Below are 24,717 nucleotides of genomic sequence, written 5' to 3'. Positions count from 1 at the left end.
GACTTTATCTAAAGAAACACTAAGTAAATGTAAAACACGGCATCCAGCTAAGCCTAGCAGTGCACACACAAAATGCACACACCTCATCAACCAGCTACCTCACAGCATCCCAAGTATTTTCTAGAAAAGCCACATCCATTCAGAGCTGGTGTTACAATGACCCTCTTTCCATGCTTCACAATAATTTAGAAATTGCAACCTTGTTGTTTCCACAAGAAAACTTCTGGCCTTTTATGAGGTTAACTGCCATATTTATTGCAATGTTTATGTATTTCTTAACCATTTAATATATGTAAAACGTTGCTGCCACTTTATTAAATTTCTCTTTTTTTTAATGTGTCACTGATGATGTTTTGAATATTGTGCCCAATCCTCATTTTTCCTATAATCCCTGTAGTTTTCATTACCCAATTTTGTATAGTGTGTTGGTTTTTAAGAACCTATACATCCTGTTTTAGCCATTATTTGACATCAACAATTTTGAAATTCATAAAACCTTGTATACATAGGAACTATCACATCATTCTCTATTTTAATAAACATATAAATAGAGAATCAAAAATTCTTCTTAGTAAAAAAAAAATTAAAGTTTGTTTTTCAAATGTAATGAAGTGACCACTTTATGGGCATATCCACTACTCTTGATTTTTAGCAGATAATTAAAGAGCATCACTTTGGCCTGTTAGAATGATACCACTTTCTAGCTGAGAGGCCAATTAGAAAACATGACTGCTCTAAGCAGTCAGAAGTGTAAAGAAATAGCTATTCCTCCATATTTCTGACAAGATTTTTTATTTTAGGAGCTGATGATTATGTTACAGGAACACTAAACTAACAAGATTTAAGAGAGAAAGAGGGAAGCCAAGGTTATAACCAAATCTAAAATACCACAAAATTAATTATAAATTCATTTAACAGTATAGAATCCTATTTACATGGCATGCATAAGGTTTTTTTAAATATAATTTTCCTTTGAACAATCTAAACAATTTTTTATTTTCTGTCTTTTAAATTGCCAAGTTCTCCCTGATGCTAGGCATAGCTTCATATTTCTCTTCCAATTACTACTCCACCTCTACATATCCTGACTTCGGTTTTTCAAACCAAAGTCTGGACTTAATTCTAATCTCAAGTGTGAATTTCTTCTTCTCTCCCTAACGTCCTACCCCTCCTCCATTCTCTAAGAGAACTTCCCCAAATTTCATACCAAAGGAATCTCTGAACAGTCCTTCTAGCCCCTCCTGCTCCCACTGCCCACCCTGGCCAAAACAACGACTAGATTCAACTCATCAGAAGTCTGAGGGATGACTTTAAAACAAAGCCGGGGGTACGAAGTGGGTAGAGGATGGTCATTAAGCAAGAACAGATTCCTGACCCTCTAATCTGATGCTCTTGGGGTGTAAGAAAGCGTCTTGCTTAGACGAGGGAAAAAGAAAGAACACACCCTAATATTATTTTCAGGGCTGACCTTGGCAATGGGCTGGCATGATTTCAGAAGAAAAGAAAGCTAGTATCACCCAATCCCATCCTCCCTGGTAACAGATTTCTTAACCAGAAGACATCTTTCATTGTGCAGTTAAAAACAAGATACAAAAAGGAAGTATCCAATACGGAGCTAAATATTGACTGATACTTATCACGCTAAAGTACCCATGACAGAGACCAGGATGCAAGAAAACAGAAACAGAGTCTTTGAAAACTAAAAAGCAAAAGAGTTTCTTTGTATTTTTCCTGTAGTTAATCCATTTTCCTACACATTTGTACTGATCTGGATAATTTAAAGGGATTTTTCTATGTGGCTAAAATGAAATAGGCTTTTGTGGATAAACTTTGAATATCTATTGGCCTCAAACCATCCAAATGTCTGACTGAAAAATGTGTGTCATCCCCTTGAATTACATTCAACAAAAGCTGCCTGCCAACACTGTAATCCAGTCTCCAGGCCTCAGAGCTCAAAGCCCTGGTACAATATGCACAGTTCTCTGAGCTGTAACCCCAGACCTAGGGATAAATAATTGAGGAAGGTCTATTTAATGACAGTAATACCTGGCCTCATGATTCATTTATCAACCCCTTGTGTTGGTAATTGGAATAATAAGGTTTCATGGGCTTTCAAGCATGCTTTCACAGTTACTTGAAGGCGCACACTTTGGCCTAACTTACAAAATAGATAATTTACCCATAACACATGAGACAAGCCTGATTACACAAGGGAGTTAGGACATGTCATGCTGCCTTTGACACATGCTCATCCCAGGAAACATGTTCCTCATTTGGGTTAGGTTAAGTTGACTTTTCTTTCCTCTTGTTTTCAGTTTAGCAGTAACATTGAACAACCAATTTATTTCTCAAATAAATGAAAGCCTTTTCAAAACTGGTCTTTAAGGCAACTGTAATCAAAACTTGTACTCACGAGCACTACTTCCCAGTAAAGGGATCAGAAGAATGAAAAGTCTTTTGCTAAGAAGCACTGCCATTAAAAAAAAATCTGACCAATTTAAATTGACTAGAAGTCAGAACTCTGACTTTTCCTAAAATATTACTGAGTAACTGAAAGAAAGTTGAGGCAGTAAGAAGACAGCCTAAACGTACAGAGATTGAAAATAAGGATTATAGGCCTTCTAGATAATATAACTCCATAATTAGACAGGTGGAATTATTTTAAATCATCCTACACTGGAAGTGATGATTCAAAATGTGTTGTTGTAACAGGGATGCTAGTGGCAGTAGTTGCAATGGTTAAGATGTTTAGTTGTTTCATCTATAAAACAGATAGTAATAGCTATTCCATAGGGTTGTTGCATGCTTTCTAGGAAAAGATGTGTGTAATGTGTTTAGTAATAATGTATGCAATGTATCGGGGCAAACAGTAAGAGTGCTATGAATAACAACTGTTATTGACAGCAACAGTACCATAGGGCTGACTTTAAGTTTTAGGCTGACTCTCTAAACTACACAGTTGAGAAAGGACTAGATACTTCCAGGCAAAACCCTGAAGAAAGGCAGCCCATTTCTCCTCAGATTGTCATGCTGCTGAGATGCAGGAGTAGTGGGCATTGTTCTTGCTACTAAGTGAACAGGAGAGAATTCAGCCTCACATCTGAGGCCCACCGAGAGGGCCCAGGTGCCAGGGTTCAGAAATCCCGGGTGTGAGCCAGCAGGCGAGGAGGCGGCGGCGGGCGCAAGCCTGAGTCCTGCTCTGCCGGGCGGGCGGCGCTCTGCAGAGAGCTCAGGAGGCGGGGGCGGTCGGGGAGCCTCTGCGCCAAGCGGCAAAAAGAGAGCTCCCTCCCTTGAGTAGGACCACACTCTGCCCAGTTCTGTGATCCGTATCTCATAATGGAAACAGATTTGAGTCCTGGCTCTGTCACATACTAGCTGTGTGCTCTTGGGGAGATGTTGTTGATCCCAAGCTTTCTCAGCTGTAAAATGTGATCAGCAACATTAACAGCAATAACCGCTAATATACCAAGTGTTTGCCATAAACCAGGCACTATTTACGTCCATTGTCTCATTTAATCCCCACCAAATCCCGCAAGGTGGGAACTATTATCACCCCCATTTCAGAGATGAGGAAACTGAGGCTTGGATCAGTAAAATAAGTGTCCAAATTTACCCAAAGAGTAAGTGGCCCAGCTCAGTTGGGAACAGAGTTCAGCATCTCCAGTTTTCCCAGAATAACGTCATTATTTACCTCATGGGGTTGGTATAAGGACATATAAAAGTTGAGACAACATAAACAAAACAGTACTTGGTATCCCATGGGTAAGTGGTACTTTTGATTATTATTTGAAGATATCTATTATTTTTCTGGGGAAATGTTTATTAGACATTAGGTGAAACTTCAGAATAAAGAACAAGTTGTACACTGTCTTCACAACTGTGTAAAAATTGTGTATATCAGTGGCCGAAGACTGGGCAATTACACAAATAATCAGTTCCTCTATTTTCCAAACTTACAATATTGTCATACAGTTTTATTTACAGTAATAAAAGTATAGATTTTTATCTGTTTCAAGACACAGTGCCACATGAATTTTTTAAAAAAAAAGAATGCAGTTCTATGTTTTCTGTGAGGCATTCATAATTCCATTAGAAAGTTAAGACATAGATTAATATTTAGGGCATCATTTGATTACTACCAAATGAGTAAATGGTAAAATTAAAGTGTTGGAAGATTTAGATGGGAGACTAGGGTGATTAGAAGGAACCTTGAACAAAAGGAGGATTCAGTTACATGGTCAAGGTTGCAGAAAGGACATTTCAGCGCAGGGAAATGGTGTGAGCAATGGTGAATACATGGAAATGCACCTGGGGTCTTCAGGTCTTCAGACGATAAAGAAAACAGTTTAGGTGCTTTAAAAGGAGGAGCTGGCATGCCCCCAATGCCAGGTTAAGCACTGCAGAATTCATCCTGATGTCAGTAAGGACCCAGGAGCATTTTTCAGCAGAAAACTGGTAAGTTCAGTACAGTGTGCTATATGAAAAATGTTGCAACAATGATGTGCAAGATGAACTGAAGGGAAAAAAAATGAGAGGCTGAATGTGATTTGATTTCTAATTCCTTTATGCAGGCTGGTTCTTGTTTCTGGAAAGCCCTTCCCCTCTTTTCCACCTGTTTTCTTCCTTTTCATTTTCAGTTCAACAGCCAGGCCAACACTACAGCTTCTCCATAAGGCCTTTCCTGATTCTTCTAACATTCCCCTCCAGCCCCAGGTAATTTTACCTCTGCCCTTTATGTGGTAGTCACCTCATGTGTTGTAGTTAACCCATGGTCCATTTTCACCATTGCACTGGGATTTCCTGAAGGCAAAGTCCATGTCTTTTGTTCTAATTTCCCAATATTTAATATAGCACCTGGCATAGAAGTGAGTTTCAACAAATTCTATTTGAATGAATACCTATAGGAAGACTGGATGTTAGTTGGGCTGTGATTCCTAAACTACCCACATACACCTCAGAATCACCTGTGGGATCTTTTAAAAATTCCAAGGCCCAAGTGTCCCCATCCCCAGACCACTTAAGTCCCAATCTCTAGGGGTGGGGCACAGGTATCAGCACTTTTTAAGGTCCCTGAATGATTCCAAGTTGAGAACTAAATTTGGAATGAAATCAAATTTTATTTATTGAGACTAGTAAATTTAAGAGAGTTTTATGTGGCCAAGCAGTTGTTGGGGGAGGTTGGGCTAAAAAGCTATTACATTAAATATAATTATTTTGGTGCCCCCTTGCATTGGCAATACTTCGCATATTTTGAAACTTGATAAATTTCTTTTGGGGAATAACTTTACTTTTCAAGTCCCTAGCTCACTCTTTATCTTATATCCCTACAAGTTAACTGACTAAAAACATATGAAATAATCTGAAAACAAGTAACAAAGAACAAGTAAAAAACAAGTAAAAATGTTGCCTGTATATTCATATAACCACTTAGCCTATATGTGTGACTTATTCTGGTGTGCTTCCTTTTAGTAGCACCACTTCACAGATTTCACAGATTTATATATATACATATATACAGAGAGAGAGAGAGAGTTCACTAAGACCTCTAAAAATTTTATCAGCAATAAACGTTAGAATGATCTGTGCATAGAGTTCTTAAGACAATTTTTTCATGAGCTGTGATGACATTCATGGAGATGTGTCAAAGCCAGCTGCTGGTGTTGGTAAATAACCAAAGCAAAGCTTGGGTAGGTCAAGTCTGTATTAAGTTCAAAGTTACTACCCATAGAAATTCTTCAGACCTAGGATGACTTCTTTGCTCTCTGGGGCTATGAACTAATGTTAATTTTCATGGCTGGCTTAAATGTCAAAGAAAAACTCAAACATATTTCAGTTGTACCCTAGAGGTCAGTCAAGCATCTCAGAGTAATTTTAGATGACTGAAGGGAGAAACAACATAGCCGGGCTTTAGTGGTTTAATAAAGAAAGCACATTAGATCCTCTTTCTACTCGCTGATTAAATTTTTCCTAATTCTGCTCTATCTGGTTAATTTAAGAATCAATTTATGGTTAAAAAAATATTCCTGTCTATTATAATAGCAGGGAGAGAGGAAAGAAGATCATATAGGTTTTCCCAGGAGCTGAAAGCCTGTGCTGAGTTTTAGATATTGGTCACAGAATAAACTGGGTGTCAGCCATACAAGATCACAGGAAAATTCTAAAGTTTGTAACATTATCAGCAGACACAATGTGCAACTAAGTTGATATAAAGAATTCTTTCTCCCTCTAAAGCAAGCTATAATAGTAACTTTATCAATATCTCTCCAGATCTTATTAAGCTCTATATCAAGGATTTTGTTTGTTTGTTTGTTTTATTTTGGTTTTTGCTTTTGTTTTAATGAATCAATTGAGAATAAAATTAGAAACACTAACACCTGAAAGTAGGGGTAGCATTATGAAGGCTGCAGAGTTCTAAGACATCTAGGTATATCCTAGTCTACCATTATCGCTTTGGCTTTTGAACAGAAATGAGATTTGCAGAGAATGTATCCTTAAAGCCACAACTGAATTTTAAGATCAGGAGCTTAAGAGTAATTAAAAAAAAAAAAAGTTAAATCTAAAAGCTTACCTCAACTATTCTCAACACCAAAGATTTGCAAAATGGTAGCGTATCTTCTCCCTACCTTCACTGTGGGAAAATTATACTCAGAATTAGGTAGAAATAGCACTGAAAATATAGATTGCTGTACATAGCTGCAAGAAGGACCCATCTAAAATTCTGGTCAACAAATAAATTTATTTTATTTCTATAATTTTTTCATTCTCCTTTTCTAAGTGTATATTGAGTGTGTTTTATTTTTAGCAATGAGTTAAGTGCTTCGAAAGGAATTAAAAAAAATGTAGATTCCTTTCTAAAGCTTAAACTCCACTAAGAAAAGAGAGATATAGGTCCATATAATTGTTACATCACAGTGGTAGACAGCCTTGAGGTGAAAAGGGAGAGGGTAGTGGAGGCTTGAGAGCTTGTTGAAGATGCTATTGATGAGATAAGAATTAAACTAGACGTTAAAGGGCTGACAGAATTCAAGTAGGCAGAGAAAGGCATTCCAGTTATCGGTCTACAGGAATTTCCCTAACAAAGAAGATCTTTCCACTGTGAATCTCATATTCTTAGATATACTAATATTCAGGGACTGGTAGACAGAATTGTGCTAATTTTGCTTTGTTCATGAGCATTCTAATCAAACATGTTTAATGAATTCTCGATACTGTGAACCAGAAGGATTCCCAAAGCACTGACTCAGAGTGAGAGGAGCTATTCTGCTTTCAAAGTTTTGGTAAAATATTTCTGCACAACACCTGTGTGTTCATATTCACAGCCTGGTCAACATTTTTAAGCATTCTGAAATATTTTTGTGGTGATATATAGGAATACTAGAAAGCCTTAGTTTTCTGTTAGAACAGTATTTTCTGCCTTTTGATCCATGAGTGGGCAAGAAACTTAAAATAATAGTTCAGTAAGTTCTGCAAATAATCAAGACTACCTGGGAATTTGATTGCTTGCCACAAGACAAACTTAGCTGTGCAGTCTCTCCCAGGCATTTGACAACACAACTTAGGTGAGGTCACCCACAGAGCAGATTATGCTCTTATGTGAACTAATCTTTCTGTTGAGTTGACTTGGAGTCTTATGATTTCAGTTTTCTTCCATAGCTTCCCTTCTAAGCTTCCCTGATCCTTGTGATCAACCACTGATCAAGAAACTCTGTAATGGTGGATGCATAAAATATAAAAATTAATTCATCCAAAGAGTCATGTATCTTTATATAGACATTTAATTGTGAATATGTATGTATATGTGTAATAGCACATACATATATATGTGTATATGTATATTGCAAAAGCATAATTAACATGACAACTTGAAAGAAATTATTTATATCTAATTTTAAAATTTCTAATTTTCAGGACAGAGGGACTCTTAGACACATTACACTGAATATGTAAAACTATTCACCTTTCTTCTATTCATCTAATTCGTTATGATATTCTAATATCATGTTCTCCAAACATTACTTTTAGTATATGCATTTTAATAAGGCATAACCATTTTAACTCTATAGCAACAAGCTTATTTAAGTTCCCCAAAGTAGTATTCTACCTACTATTTCTTGGTCATATACATAAAACCATCTTCAAAAGTGCCTTATTATAAACTTGATAAAGTTAAGGGTTATCTTCATAATTAGTATCTTATCTGAGATCTGGATGATGCTTTCCCAAAGCAATAAGGACATATTTCTCAAATTAAGCTTATTTTGTGCTTATCATGTGCACTTTTGCTTTCCTTTTTACTGTTAATGTATTATGTCAAATATATTTAAAAAGCATTCCTAAATGATTTTTAAGTGATAATTAATGAATATCTGCTTTTAATCACTTTTCAAAGATCATATATTTATGGATAGTCTAATAACAAGTTGTGAACATTAGCTATCACTGACAGCTAAAAGTCTAAAGAGGGCAAGCTAGGTAAATTGCTATCTATCAAAAATTCTTGGAGGGTAGAATACTCTGGCAAGCTGGGAAAATTAATTCCATGTGTCTTTCCATATATAAACACTGATTGATAATACTCCAGAATGCAGTATACAATGAAATGCAATTAAGAAGATGAAAGTAACCACACTTTTACCTTAAAGAAACCTTTGGAACTTTCTTATGTCTAATATTGATTTTATATTATAATTATTATTGACAGTGTGCCATTTTTAAAAATCCCTGTTTATTTGAACTCTGGGATTATTTGAATTCTGGATAAATGGATGTTTATGGAAGGTAGCAAATGAGATTGACTGCCATGAGTCTTGGTAAGCAACCTTGAATATCAGCATTTTTAGACTTATTTTTCCAATAACTAATACCCTTCCACCAGCCATCTGGGGCAGAATTTCAGGCTGATTTAAATAGGCTGTATGTTTGAGATTCTGCGGTAGATACAAGAGCCATAAATACCTTCACAACTTTCCAGAAGAGATAGGAGATAGGAGCAGTACCCCACATGTGCCATCTGAAAAGCCTGACAAACCAAGATGAAGAATAGAACATCTCCAGGCAACTATGGTAAATGGTGCAATAGAGATAAAAACGATTCAATGAATCATGAGACAAATAAAAAGAATTCTTGGTAGACAAAAGTATATTTATCTCAAATGATTCAGAGCTGACTTCCTTAACAATTGAAAAAGTTTCCAAAACATGCAAGTCCCAAGAAAAAACAACCATTTTCTCATTTGGTTCCTTTCAGGATCCTTTAAGGGAGAATTTCAAAATGTTATTAGAAAAGCCTTATTAAATTAACACAATAATGTTCTAAGGACTCACAATAAAACAGCAAATGTTAACAGTCTAAACTGCAAGTGAGAAAGAATTGTCAGGGACATTGTTCTTATTTAATATGGAAAGATTCCTTCTAAGGCCATGAAAAAGATGAGACAGGCAATTGTGGCAGGTGAACTCTAATGTGAATGATTTCTGATCTCCATCAAGAATTGATTACTCTTGAATGAAAAACTTTTCCTCCTTTAGATGAATTTTTAAAAGAGAAAAGAGTGGAGTAGGAGGAAAGAAGAAAGAACGATTGAAAATCTCTGTACATGTTAATAGACCTGGGAGGAATTCTAAAGTATAAAATAAAAGACACTAAGCAGGGTGATCAGACTGAAAAACAACAACAACAACAAACAAATTAGGACAAGAGGTTATTAATGCACTGAAGACAAAAGAATGTTGCCCGCCATCAAGCCATCAGCCACTGTAGCCACCCCGCAAAAGTGCACCCTGAGGGAACTTCAGGATGGAGAAAAATAAGATATTGGCCTTTGATAGTTAAGATGCATATCCAAGGAATAATTTCAATGAGCCCAGACTCTTGCATTTTCCCATATATAGAAAAGCATTAAAATTATTAACTTGAGATAGCTTTTTTGTGTGATTAGCAATATTTTCTTGATGTCCAATTACATGTTTTGTTTTGTTTTGTTTTGTTTTTCAGCAAAAACTCCTATATATTCTGGCTCCTCCTTTACCTCTTCAGAACAGTTCCTCAGAGCTACCTGAAGGTCTGTCTCCCATGCTGTGGTTCTCAGTAAGGTCCCCAAATAAAATGTAACTTGCAACTTTTGGGTTGTGAGTTTTTTTTTTTTCCAGTTGACAGCACTTTGGACCTTTATCTAGAGTCCTGAAATTATAGAATAATGTTTGTTTTTCTCACAGGCAGCCCTAAGTTAAGCATTTCATTGTTGATTGTAGATTAAATAAATTAAATAAGTTATAGCATAATAAGCAGTTCTTCATTTAGCTTCTGCTCTCAACAGCTCCAGATTAAGGTCCCTCTAACACAAGCTTAGTTAATCAAAGGGCGTTACTAGATCCCTCAGTGAGGTGAGCCACAGATTGTTAAATTTTCAGAAATTTTGTGAGCTGGTTTTTGAACTGTTGGTAGCTTGAAATTGATCACAGTGTGAGTATTTACATCATGGAAATCAGCAAACACTACGAATCAAGGTTTTTTTGGTTGGTTTTGTTTGTTTGTTTGTTTGTTTGTTTGTTTGTTTAATCAGCACATTCTTGCCTTTTAGTCACATATTTATCCAGGCCCTTAAAAGAGTCCAGTCACGTTAATGATTCTCTTGCTTTGGGAATGAGTGTCCAACAACGAAAGAAGTCACCATTAACACTGTTACCCATGCAGGAAACAGTAATTGAATACTTATGATGTACAGAGCACAAAGTTAAGCCCTGAAGAAAGAGCTGTCAGAGACCTGTCACAATCTGAGGAGCTCAAAATCCGTTCTAAAGGAAAAGAGATTTACATACAATTTAAAAATGCAATACAATGCAGCATAACAACAGAGCCAAATGAATAATAAAGAGCCTATTTGAGTTCTATTTCTATAGGATTCAGCAGAGGAAAGACCACAGGGAGACAACAATTCATGAAGGAGATAGAATTCAGCTGGAAGAAGCACAGGATGCAGAAAAGTGGAGAGGAGACTGGAGCAAAGTGAGAAAATCTATCCAGAATGTCTAGAGAAGATTACTTATTTCACTGGAAAATGGTTCAAATGGGAAGTAGTGTGGCACAATAGGAAAAGAGATAAGATAGATAGATAGATAGATAGATAGATAGATAGATAGATAGATAGATAGATAAATTGATAATAATAAATAAAATAGATAAAAATAGAAAAAAATGGTTTTGGAGATGGAGAAAATTGGATTTGAATTTTCACCTTGATAGTTACTAGCTATGTAAGGCTACCTTACCTCTGTAAAATTTTTTCATCTGTAAAATAGGAATAACTTTCTGTTTTAAGTTTCTTATGAGGATTAAATGAGTTAATGTGTGCAGTATCCCCAACACAGAATCTGATACATAGCAGACTCTAAAAAAAAACTGGAGATGATCTTGTCCATCCCCAAATGCTCACGGTCATCATCATTAATAACTAATAATTTAGAAAGAGATCTAGAACTCAGATTGTGAATTCAGACTGTGGAGCTCACTGTTTTTTTTTAAGCAAAAGCTTTTAAATTTTGTTAATTAATGGGGACTTGAAGGCTTTTAACATATGACACGTTCAAAGTTGTATTTAAAAAGAACACCCTAGCTGCAGTGCGCTGTCTTTGGAGTTACATAGACTTGAGTTCTGTGATGTTGAGTTTGCTAAATTATTACAGACAACTGAATTCTGCTATTGGAATGGATAGAAGTCATAAAAAGTATTTAGCATAGATAGTAAGAAAGCTCTTGGCTCAAATTCAAGTGAAATTCATAGATGCTCATAATATTCAAGTGAAACTCACAGGCAAAGTCAACTTCATGGGCTTGTGACCTGTTTAGTCACACAGGGCCCCACAATCAGATGGGGCCAGTGCTTAATTTAATACTCTGCCATTGCCATCTTGAAATTCTTAATAATTGAGTTTTTAATTATTTTTTAACAAAAGGCCTTGTATTTTCATTTTTCACCAGGTCCTGCAAATAATATAGCTGATCCTGCACATAGGATCTGTTGAATATAGCTCTAATAAGTAAACTTATAGAACGTGACACATAGGCATAATTTATAAGATACGTTCTAAAACAGATAGTAACCTGTAATATCTACCAAAGAAAGACAGAAAATAGAAAATATGATGAACAAATAAGAATACTATAGATGGAAAGGGATGGAAAGATCAGTTTTGATCCTGTCACTTTGGGACTATTCATCACTGTTAAATTGACCACCCATTGGTGGTCATCCAACATGGTTCTATTTCCCCCATATGTGTCCTCCAGAAATGCAGCTATTACTCATGGCATTGCAACAAGCTAATTGACAAGTTACTGCTATGGTCAGGCAAACTTGCTTTATGTCATTCTGATAGAGCAGATGCCTATCTTTGGCCCAAGTCATCTTCATTCCATGGGTCCCTTTGAACCTCAGTCCCCTTAACCACACCATTAGTAGGATAAGAGAGACAAGGCATCTGAATATTGTGAAATCCAGGGTTTAAGAAGTGTGATCCTGTGGCCTACTAGACTACTCCATTGCCATTATTTCCCAGTGTGTTAGCTTATCCCCTCTTTTTGCCCTTGCTTCTCATTATGCTTTCAATTGACTTAATAAACCATGTGATTTGAGCATCTTAATTTGGTCTGTGAACCTTTCAGTCCCATGATCCTCACAGGAGCTTGCCTGGTATTATATTTAGAGGCCTTCATCGCATCAAGGTAATTTTCTACACAAGTTCAAATCATGGTCTGCCATTTAATAGCTGTCTGACCATAAACACTGATATATCCTCTCAGAACTTTATTTTCCTTATATGCAAAGTCAAAATAACAGTGCCTACCTTGAAAGATGGTTGAAAATGTTAAATACAGTTATGATAGTAAAACAATAACTAATATGTATAAAGTGATTAATATGTGCCAGAACCCATTCTATGTGCTTTAGGCTTATTAACTGATTTAATCCTCTCAAGAACTTTATGAAGTAATACTACTTTTATCCCCATCTATAGGTGAGGAAACTCAAGGATGCAGAAGTTAAGAAACTTGCTTAAGGTCACAGCATAATGCTTGATATGTAGGAGACACTTACTAAACAGTAGAAAAATTGGATGCTAATGTTACATTTTGATCAACAAAACTCAGATACACTGATTGCCTATGGACTCCCCATTCTTTGGATGAGAAAAATCAAGAACCAAAGGCCCCTGCTTTGGTTGAGTTATTGGTTAAAAAGAATCCCAAAGGATTGATATGTTAGTGAGTGTGTACACATGCTTAACAGTCCTCCTGTGTGGAATCACTCTTTCCTTCACAATGACAGGTGAAGGAAAGATGAACTAAAGTAGAAATCATGATTCTTGTCTAAGAAAATCTTAAGCTCCAAGGAAACTTGAGAGAAAGAGGTAGTTCTCTCAGATGGCTCCAGCAGAGGAAATCAACTCTGGCCTAGTCTTACTTTCCTAGAAATATTTTAGTTCCCCCAACCAAAAAATAAAATAAAATAAAATAATAAACAAAAAGCAGTGTGGGAGTATGAAGAAAGATTGAGTAAGGAAAAATGTTACCTTAAGGACTAGCTGACAGTTTCAAGTACTTGTTAAAATGAAATCCTAAGAGTAACTTCCTTGGCTTTACCTGGTGTTTCATTAATAAATCACCAGGCCTAGTTAGCCAATGGACAACTCCCAGGAATGCTGGGCCAGAGAGCTACAAAGCTCAGAAATTAAAGCAGGCAGTACAGCAGCTAAATAAACAGTTTTGTTATCAAAATAGATCATTTAAAAATGGCTTCTACCCAAGAGCCATTTCCATGCAAAATTATATTGGAGTATATACTCTCGCACCCTAATTTGTAAACTCATGAAATGTTAGAACTGCTCCTTTCCTAAAACAAGCTCTTTTAAATACCCAATTAAATGTTTTTAAAACGATTTCTTATGTTAATAGGCACAGAAGTATTTTTCCTTCAAAGGAATGCTTTTCATGGAAATATATTGTATAGAAAAGAGAAACCATAGGTCTCTGCTTGAAGCTGGTGGTGTGGCCAAGCAGCCTCCCTCTGACCTCTGTCTCTCTTGCCCTGAAGGTATTTCACCAAACTGCTTAAACTCTGAGGACAGCACTTTGAAAATCATGGGCCACAATCCAATCTTTTTGTTTTATAAATAAATAAACGAATCTCAGAGAGCTGAAGGTAGAAGCAGAGCTTAGACTAGAGTCTAATCTCTTGATCTTTAATCCAAAACCTACTCTAATAAAATTAAGTGGTTGCTTATTTACGTTTAGTCACAGGGCTTTTAATCTACCAGTAGAATGTTCTGATATAGTTAAAGGTTTTAGTTTTCAAGATGAGTAATAAGTAGACCCATTATTTTCCATCCAGGCGTTTTATTTCACCTGTGGTGGCAGCTACAAAGTTCGTGCAGCCACCTCTTAAAGGTAGGAGAAATCCAGTCATCCAAATTCTCAGTTAAATCCATTAAAAACTTAAACACAGATTATGCTTAAAACCCTCACTGTTGGTATTTTTTTAGGTAGGTAACTAATAAAAAATAGGAACTGATTTTCAAATAATTGGAAAATCCACTGCTGTTTCCCTTTCCCTGGCCCTTACCTACATATATTCTCACCCATTCAATAAACAGTCCACAGAATAGAATGTTCTGCTTAACAAAGTTTTCTGATCCTTAGAATTGAAAAAGGGGGGACTCTCAATCTTACCTCTCTATTAATGAGTTTTAGAGTAAAACTTAAAATACCCATTCTTCGTCTGGGCCAGACATACTTACCCCTCCACCCAGAGATTTTTATTCAGTAGGTTTAAGGGTATATTAGTGTGCAAAACTGTAGCAATACACAGGAACACATACATTGAAAAACACCATTCCACGGTGACGGTGGAAAGGAAGTGGCTTCTCTTCAGCCCTAAGGGGCCAATTCTGCCGCCTTGAAAATGCTGAGCTCCAGCTCCTGCGCCATGTTTGAGAGTCCATATGGATCTACAACCCATCCTTAGAGGTTCCTGCCCACATATTAACTGCTTATATTGACTGTTTTTTGACCCTGACAATGCTTATGTTCCTAGTGGCAGATAGTCTTTCAAAATGTGGAAACTATCCCTGAGACTCCCACAACATTCTCAGAACCAAAGCCACCATTCCTGAGGCTTTACTCTAAAACATATCTTAAAACCCTGACCCTCTGTAAAGTCTGTTTTAGAAGTTTCACAATTTTTTCTGAGTCCAGAGCCAGATGGGAAGCCTTGGAACTCAGATACAGATCCAAATCTGTGGTGAAAATAGCTGCTCCAGTTACATTGTGCCTAGTGGCTTGGATGCCATAGACAGCCAGGAGTGATGACTGGAGGCTACTTCTGGGAATCTCATAATCCTTAGACACACTCTCTCAGACTTAAATGTTTCTGAAAGAAACAAAGGGTGGGAGGGAAGCTGCCTGACTCCCATGTTTTAGTAACACTGGGGTAAAGAACACTTTACCTGCATGTACTAGCAATACTAGGAAGTACTGACCACTGTCTCTAATGATGTGATTGGAATCCATGAGGGAGAAGCTCAAAAGAGCATTTAGAAACCTACAAAGGGAGACAGGTTGGGCACTGCAATACGAACAACTTTATCACAGAGGCTGAAACCAAGAGAATCAGACTGAGCATGGCCTTTGGTACCAGCTGTGCATAATATTGCAAAGCCACAAAGCAGGAGCCATTTCTGGCTATGAAGAATCATCGTAAGACAATGAGCTTTGCTGACAGGTGAGAAGCCACTATTGTTTCTTCTCGGGGTCTAAAACTGTGCTTCCATTCTGCGAGATGGCTTTCACTCCAACGTTCTGAATCACTGTCTCTAACATGCCTAACTTGCTCCCCAGCTGCACGGGTAGGAGGCAGCAAACCTGAATGCTTATAAGGTCCAGCCAAGGAGTGCGAACAAGAGATGTGAACTGGGAACTGTGAACACCAAGGAGTGAATGCCCTGTGACTAGGGGACAGCAACTGCTTGGCCCAGCTGTTATTTTCATGTAGGAATGTAGACCAAACTTTCTACTTGTCCAGGAGAAGCTGAACATCTGGATTTTTAAAAAGTGAAACCTCCCACTTTTTAAAATCTGAAAACAACAAAAAATTTTATTATAAAAATACACCCCCAAATGGTTAAAACTGTCAATTTTATGTTATGTATATTTAGTCTCAGTAAGAAAAAAACAATAATAATAAAAAGAAACAAAAAGCACATGGGCCAAATAAAAAACCACCTATAGTCTAGATTCAGCTGGAGACTCCCTCCCCATTTTCAACCTCTGCCCTAGTAACAAGGCCTGGTATTACCCTTCCTTCCATCATAATCCTTATCTCTCCCCGTGTCTGACAATGACTTAATCCCTGGACTCCAGCCTAAGGCCACAGGAACTGTACTTTGTCGCAAGATTATCCTGTGGGTACATTTTGGAAGATCTGAAAGTGGCTGACGGTGGATTCTGACAAATTGTCAAGATATCCTATTTTCTGTGTTGGAGCATCAAAATTAGTTGTTCATCTAGACTGCAGTACCAATGTGCCACCATCCCTCAAGGCTGTTGCAGTTGCTCTGGCTAGGTCTGCTCCCACCTGGCCCTGCCAAGTCCTATTCGTCTACCTCTCTCCTGTCACACTGCAGGGAATCAGGCAACACTGAGTCTGTCTTGGGATGAAATAATAATTACAATGTGTGTTTCCCTGCTTTGTGTTATGTTCTGGCACCCTGCTAAGTGTTTCATATGAAATACCTCATCTTATGATTCCAGTATGCTGTAAATTAGTATAATTTCATAAGAAACCTGAAGTCAGAGGTCAACACAATTCATTCAAACTTGCACAGCTGTTACATGGAAGATCTGAGATTCAAATACAAGCCTGAAGCCCATCCCTTTTCTACTGCTCCATACGGGAAATGCAGGCAAGGAAGAGTGGGGCATATTTCTATACCTCCATGCAGGTGGAAAGGGAGGGTATATTTCTTGGCATTTTTACTCAATTTCAAATCATGCTTTGGAAGTTCACAATATTACTTTCTAATCTTACAACTTTCTATACACAATTACCTGTGGTTCCCAGGTTTGGGGATTTCCTGGTCAGTAATATTTCAAAATATATTTTGGGAGCCTACATAAGGTTGCCAAACTTCTATTTTGCCAAGTAAGGATGTTTTTAAACCTATCATTTGGCATCATTATCACTTCATTGAATGAAAACTATTTTAACAGACACACGTACACGTACACGCACACACGTGCACGTGCACATGCACATACATTAGCAGCGTCATGGAAACAGGAATGCTGCTTGTCTTTGCCTTCATTTATGGCTGGTGGACAAGCACATGCACAGGGAGTTCCCAGCCTACAGTTGTGCCGTGTTCCAAAAGTTTGCTGGCAAGACCACTGTTTGCAACCTAGAAAACTTTATTCCACAAAACAAAACAATACCGTCATAAATGATGCCTAGGTTCCCACCTCACAGTGCAGACCTGGGAGGTAACTGAAGCTCAGGAAGTTTAAGCCACTTCCTTAAGCAACACACAAGCTTTTGCATAGCCAAGATTAGTAGTGAATTGTCCTGATAGCTACTTCAGTTCTTTTTTCACCAGAGACAAAAACACTTTAATTTTAAGATTATTGTATATACACTATAATATTTAACATCATTAGTTAAATAGGCTCATGGAGAGATAGCTTTGGACATTTACCACTGTTTATAAAAATGGTTCTGTGGAAAAAAAAATGCAATCTGTAGCACAATTGTGAGATGCAAACATGGCTGTTATCACAGACACGGTCCCTTTTATTCACGCCCTACCTCCCCAACCACCATGGCAAGGAGATACAGTGTGATCCTCCGAGGTGAATCTGCTCATGTTCCCCAAAAAGGGATAATCATTTGACTTTTCATATCGGGAGTTTATAAATCTTACGTCTCCTCTGAGTATGTTAACCCTCAACGTAAGAGTGAAATTGGGTCGCTGACATGTTACCAGGAAACAGCTATTAGCATAGCCCTTAATTGCAATCCTATTTACTGTTCTGTTGGCTTAGCATCCTCCCTGTGCTGTAATAAGAACTGTCACATGAATATATCATTTGAGGCTGGAATCCTGCAGAGAAACAAGAGTGTGCAATCCAACAAACTTGTAAAATTCAAATATATTATCTCTTTCAGAGAGATGTAATGAATGTATTAAACTAAGGAAATTATCAGTTCAAGGAACAAATGATTAAAGGTGATCAGAGGTTATAAGACTCCAAAAAATGAATTTGCTCATGGTTGTTTTATTTTGTAATTGTTAGCCCAGCCTCTCTAGTGATACAATCTATATGTGTGTGTGTGTATATATGTACACATATATATGTTAACATGAATGATATGTAACATATATGATGTTATATATGTTTATATGGCCATGACCATTATATATAATGAGTATTACACATATGTTACATTATACATAGTATTTTCTCTAATATATAGGTAATACTCAGAGAATTTAGGAGATCAATATCAGGGAAAGTGTTTCTAATCATAAAAGGTGGCATCATACCTAAGAACTTCAATTTTCTTCTCCATTTTCCAAGGCTTACATTTGACAGTAGCAATCATTTGTCTTTTCTCATCTAACTCTGCCTTCAATCTTTCCAATTCCTCTTCATCAATTTCTTCTTCTTCTTCCCTTTAAAAAAAAAAAAACTCTTTAATAAAGTTAAGTTTTGCTTGACTTCCAAACTTAAAGAATGCTATCAGATACACAGCCAATCAATGTGTATCAGCTTGGCTGATATTACAGTAAATGCTGAGATCTATAAGTATTAGGGCTTATATCTGAACACTGATGCCAGATTTCTGGAATTATAACTTTAAACAATAATGTTTATATTCTGAAGTCCTGAAACTGTTTTACGTCCTCAAACTCTCAGAACTAGAAAACCTGGGGAAAGTAATAGTTATATATTTATCAATATAATTTCCTCTGTTACCTTGTACACCTTCCCCCACCAATTCTGCATTTCATTTAAAAACTTTATTTTTCAACAAGGATAGTAAATTAGAGGTGAATATGTCTTTGAAGTGCCCTTAAAAAATTTGTTAGCCCTGTCTCAAGAGAAAGAGAAAAACTGAAATAGGAAAAAAAAATATTTCTCAAAGGTAACTTAATCTGTTAATTAAACTCAAAACTTCAATTGATAAAAATTCAACTTGAAGTGTATTTGGTGGAAGTGAATCCTTTGAAGAGGCCTTCAAAGGAATTTAGTTTCTTGCTGAGCAAATGAGATGTCTCTTTACTCTTCTGTGTTCCTAGTACTGCAAAAATACCAAAGAGTCCAAAACTCAAAGGAAACAAAATCTAAATATGAGCAAAATGATTTTAAATCAAGGAATATAATGCCCTATTTGTAGAGATCAAATATTTTTTGGTAACAGACTGTTTCAGTTACGAGTTATTGTCACTTAATTTCAAATTTACCCTGCTATATTTAATGTTGTGATGTTGTGGCTGTGACCCTGTAGGGCACATTTCTGCTTTGTCAGTGGGCTCGATATTCGGCTGCGACAGAAGACACTGAAAAAGGATTTGGTATTTCCTTTGGTGTCCTGTTTGCTTCCTGTGGTGATGCTTACTCCTTAGCAACGCTTCTTCAGGAGACACAGGGGCTTCCCATAGCTGCAGGTGAAACTAGTTTGCCAGTTTTTCCAACAGATACCAGCTAGCAGAACCAGCTTCATTGCTCCCCCTGCAGACACCAGCACCACTTGAGTATCACCCCCTCTGCACTGGTTTCAGCTCCATGGGTCTCTCCTCTACGCTTCTAAGTTTTAATTTCAACCTCTTTCCATTGTTCCTCTAGCCCTTGGTGTGGTATTTGCTTCCTATAGTTGCTGTCACCAAGATACTTAGGTTCTCTTTTCAGCTTTCCAGTAAGCTGGTTAACAATTATTTATACCTACTAAACAGTGCTCTTATTAATTATTCTCTCTTCAATTAATTGTTGACGTTTCTTTCTCCTAGCTGCCCTGACAAAGAAATTGTAATCTGACTCAGGGTTAAAATATGTTTCTGACTAATTAAACTAAACTCATGACCACACACAGTAGGACTATGGCAAAGTTGTTTCTGAAAGTTTCAGCCGAATAATAGGAGGACATACCTATAGTTTTATAGCCCACCTTCAAAGTGATTTTGCAATCTCCTTTCTTTCCCACCAGTCCAGAGTTTTTAATCATGCCATGATTACTGAAACAAAAATTTATATTAACCCTATAAAATAACACTTGCCATCGACAGTTTGGTGTTTTAACCAATTCAGATATTTTGCTTTGAATAGTACTCCTAGTTCAAGAGAACTGTGGAAGTATACTCCACTAAGATACAACTCTGATTGACAATAAGTTGTTTTTATTTTAATTATTTGATGTTTATCACATAAAATCTTATGGTGCTGTACAACCATAACAAAATACTTACAAAGAATGAAAGAATGATCTATGCAATGTTTGGATTTATAGTGTAACTAAAGCGTGTTTCTTTTTTTCTTTTTTTTTAATTGAAGTAGAGTCAGTTTACAATGTTGTGTCAATTTCTGGTGTACAGCATAATTGTTCAGTCATACATATACATACATACATACATACATACATTCATTTTCATATTCTTTTTTACTATAGGTTACTACAAGATATTAAATATAGTTACCTGTGCCATACAGTATAAACTTGTTGTTTATCTGTTTTATTATATATAGTAGTATCTGCAAATCTTGAACTCCCAATTTATCCCTTCCCACCCTGGTAACCATAAGTTTATTTTTTATGTCTGTGAGTCTGTTTCTGTTTCATAAATAAGTTCATTTGTCTTTTATTTTTAGATTCTACATATAAGTGATATGTTATTTTTCTTTCTCTTTCTGGCTTACTTCACTTAGAATGACAATCTCTAGGTCCATCCATGTTGCTACGAATGGCATTGTTTTTTCTTTTTATGGCTGAGTAGTATTCCATTGTATAAATATACCACAACTTCTTTATTCAGTCATCTGTTGATGGACATTTAGGTTGTTTCCAAGTCTTAACTATTGTAAATAGTACTGCTATGAACACTGGGGTGCATGTATTTTTTCAAATTAAGGTTCCCTCTGGATATATGCCTAGGGGTGGGATTGCTGGGTCATATGATAAGTCTATTTTTAGTCTTTTGAGGAATCTCTATACTGTTTTCCATAATGGCTATGCCAAACTACATTACTAAAGCTTGTTTCTTTACTGCCATCTTTTAGAAACAACTTAACGAAAACCTTCCTAACATTAATTATGTACTCTCCTGCTATCTTAATCTCAGGACTTTGTATGTTTAACACATCCAAATTCTATGATTCCTTCAAAAGTCATACGAAATGTCTTCAATTCTCCTTTCTGATTATCCATACAAGAACAGTTTTCTCTTAAGATTCTAAACTACTTCGTACTTCTCTGGCATATTTATATTGTCTTATTTCATAATAATTTGTGTCTAAGTGGTCTCTCTCTTACTAAATAACTTCTAGAGAATGCAGACAATTGCATATTCATATCCATATCTTCCAAAGAAATTAGCAGATTATCTTCCACAGAAGTGGAGCTGGATAAATATTTATTGAATAAATGTTTATGTACAGAAATTTTCTGGATGACAGGGTTATCATCAAGTACACTAAAATATAACAATGTCTTCCAAGATTAATATTTTATGGAAAGTTATTCCTACACTAAATGATCTCAGACTGGTATATTTTTAAAGTCTTTGTTGTTAATTGTTGATTGCACCAGGAAGATCATGCTGTGCTAGGAGGTAGAATTGTTGTTGGCTAAGTTTCCTTCAAATATGCAGGTAATTAGAATATTGCTTTTTTGCATAATTAAAATATAATAATGCATAATTAAAATATTGCATTAGGGAAACTGCTTTTCTAGGAACCACTCAAAGAAAGTGTTAATCATATTAAAAAGACATAGCACAGACATGTTTTATCTTTTAAAATTTAGGGCTAATCTGTGCAAGAATGGCTTCCTATCTTAGGTTTGATTTATTTAAACAACAGCTGTCAGGAAGGAGGCATAATGTGCTGAATTTCTCACTGCTATGAGCAGATTACTTATTCATTTAAAACTGGGTCAAGAAAAGCCTGTAATATTATTAGAAATACTTCAAAATGCCAAACAAGGTAGCGTTTTTTAACTATCTTCAAAGGCAGTTAACCTTGGATTTAGTTGGTTTCAAATGTTTTGTCAGTGCAAGGGAAATTCCCTAAGGTGTTTCGCTTGAGCATTTAAATAAAGGAAGACCCACTGAATTAATTAACTTAAATAAATGTGCCCTGACTTGCCTACTAATCTTTCTCAAAATATATTTGCTAATACATTTTCTTTAAAAAAAAAAAAATGCTTATCCTCAAAATGAACAATAGAAGGTGAACACTGAAGTAGAGATCAGAGCTGTCAATCACCACAAATAATTTATGACGCTATTTAGAATAGTTGTACAAATTGTGGCAATAATAATATAATTTGCAAAACGTATGGAGACAAAGTTCCTTTTAGCCAAGTTGGCTCTGTGGAGGAGTGGGGAGGGAGGGGGTCAGGAGCGCTGTGGCTTCTCAGAATCAGGCTGAGAGTAGCACCAGCTAAGGACAGACACTGTCTCAGGGACAAGACTGCCCCAGGTAACAGGGACCAAGACCCAGTTGATTCATATGGTCGTATTTCTAGGGGTTGAGCCTTTGACATGAGGACCTTGAGCAGAACAAGAAAGCAGAGGAATTCTCACCCAACTCAAAGGACGGCTCTGAGGCACGAGTGGAGAGGAAAAGCAAATTCTGGAACGCAACCTGTACAATGCATACAACTATTGGTGATGTTTTTGCAGTGAAGTACCACTGTCAGAAAGCATAAGCTTTGCTAGTAGGACATATTAGTACATAATAATAACAATCACAATAAGACATGAGACTTAAAAGAATGTTTACTTCGTTTTTAAAAAGAACAAAGGATAAAAATACTTGAAAAGAAGATGGTCGTAAAAAAATACCAGAGTCAAAATGTAAAGCAAGTGATGTCTTAGTATTTAAAGAGAAGAAAGAGGAGGAGCTTGGGGAGGAGAAGAGAAAAAGCAGGAGGAGGAGGAAGATGAGGAAGAGGAAGATTTAAAAACTTAAATCAACAAAAATATACTGAATAAATGGGTGGGGTTACTCTTTTATTTTAAAAGGAACCATCATCTGTTAGTGCTAAGCTTATGTACCTGACAAGATGTTCACTTCGTTGTATTTCATTACAACCATTTATGAGGAGGAAGATTACAGCTAGCTATTGAATACAGCAGTGTGTCATCTTGGAGGACATCTTAGAAAGTTCCTCATCATTTAAAGTCCTGGGACTGTTCCAGAGGAGATCCTGTGGCCCTACCACCTGAGCGTGTCAGAGGAGCTAATCTCTTAAAACCTTTCCTAGGGGTCTAGGTTTTCTGTCAGTAAATGTGTTTGACACACTTTTCCTACCTGCCTGCCATCTGCAAATTTCTGGAAAGCAAAGACCGGAAAATTATTTTCCTGGAGTTTTCCTAAACAGCATTTAATATACTATTCTACACGAAAATAGCACTCAGTAAAATGTTGGTCTGGTAGAACTGAAAGATGAAGGGTTGTATTAAATACAAAATGACAACTCTAACCCTCTGTAAAAAGGCCAATAAACTTTTTTTCTGTAAAGGAACAGACAGTTAGTGTTTTTGACTTCAGGAGCTACACACAGCTCTGTCTCATATTCCTTTTTGTTATTTAATTATATTACTGTTTATTACAACTGTAAGAACCATTCTTAGCTCTTGGGTTGGAATTAACCACAGCTGGCCATCCCCTGCTCTGTAAGACAAGTGATTTGGGCTCATCATTTAGGAGGCTATCACTTCACCTCAGTAATGATGCACTTAAATAACAGTGTAACTTTAAAATATTTAAATTAACTATCATATGCTAATGACCTATGACAATTTAGATCTCTTATAAGAGAACTTCTCAAAGTCCATTCTTAATATATATTCATTTTTTAAATTCTATTTTAATATTAAAATACATTTAACTAAGTGGGGTAAAATGCCAGCATCAGATTAAGCCTGCTTTTCTGATAGTAGTTTTAATTACCAATTTTAAGGCAAGGGAGTGGTCTTCTTTCAGCATCAGGCACTTTTGACTGAGAAACAATTTCGGTTATAGATCAGAACTAACTTACGCTCCTCTCTTCAGCCTCCTCCTTCTCTCTTTTTCTCTGGCCTTCCTTGTTTCTTCATCCTCTGGCTCAGGTTCTGGGTCATCCTCATTGATAACATCTCTGGTCCGCTTTCTCTTTGGTCTCATGCTTTCTCTTCGAGGTAGTTTGTTTTCCTCCTCTTCCTCTTCGCCTAAACACAGCAGTTAGCACTTCAGTGAGCAATATCAGAAAAGTGCTCTCCCGCTACCAAATGTATTCTTACTTTTTAATTATCATTGTCACACATCTGAGACCACAATCCAGCAATCACCACATCAAGATAAGATGCACCTTGCCATGTGTATTTCATAGCCTGCCATTTCAATACATTTATCTAGATTCTCATTTCTTGTGGTTCACCTACTCAAAAATGCATGTGAATGTGGATCCC

General features: G+C 36.5%; 1 protein-coding gene across 1 annotated transcript in view; it reads right to left on the bottom strand.

Moving 5' to 3' along the window:
- Positions 1-24,717, bottom strand: part of TMC1 (transmembrane channel like 1) — a 307,101-nt gene that overhangs the window by 69,690 nt on the left and 212,694 nt on the right. The window contains exons 5-6 of the mRNA XM_064490277.1: positions 24,309-24,477; positions 18,595-18,723 (exon numbers count right to left, since the gene is read on the bottom strand). Coding sequence (XP_064346347.1) covers positions 18,595-18,723; positions 24,309-24,477 — 298 coding nt within the window. The remainder of the gene's footprint in view (positions 1-18,594; positions 18,724-24,308; positions 24,478-24,717) is intronic.

This window comes from Camelus dromedarius, chromosome 10 (assembly GCF_036321535.1).
Source record: "Camelus dromedarius isolate mCamDro1 chromosome 10, mCamDro1.pat, whole genome shotgun sequence".
Lineage (NCBI taxonomy): Eukaryota > Metazoa > Chordata > Mammalia > Artiodactyla > Camelidae > Camelus > Camelus dromedarius.
The sequence above is the reverse complement of the archived record's forward strand: the minus strand, read 5'-3'. Positions and strand labels throughout refer to the sequence as shown.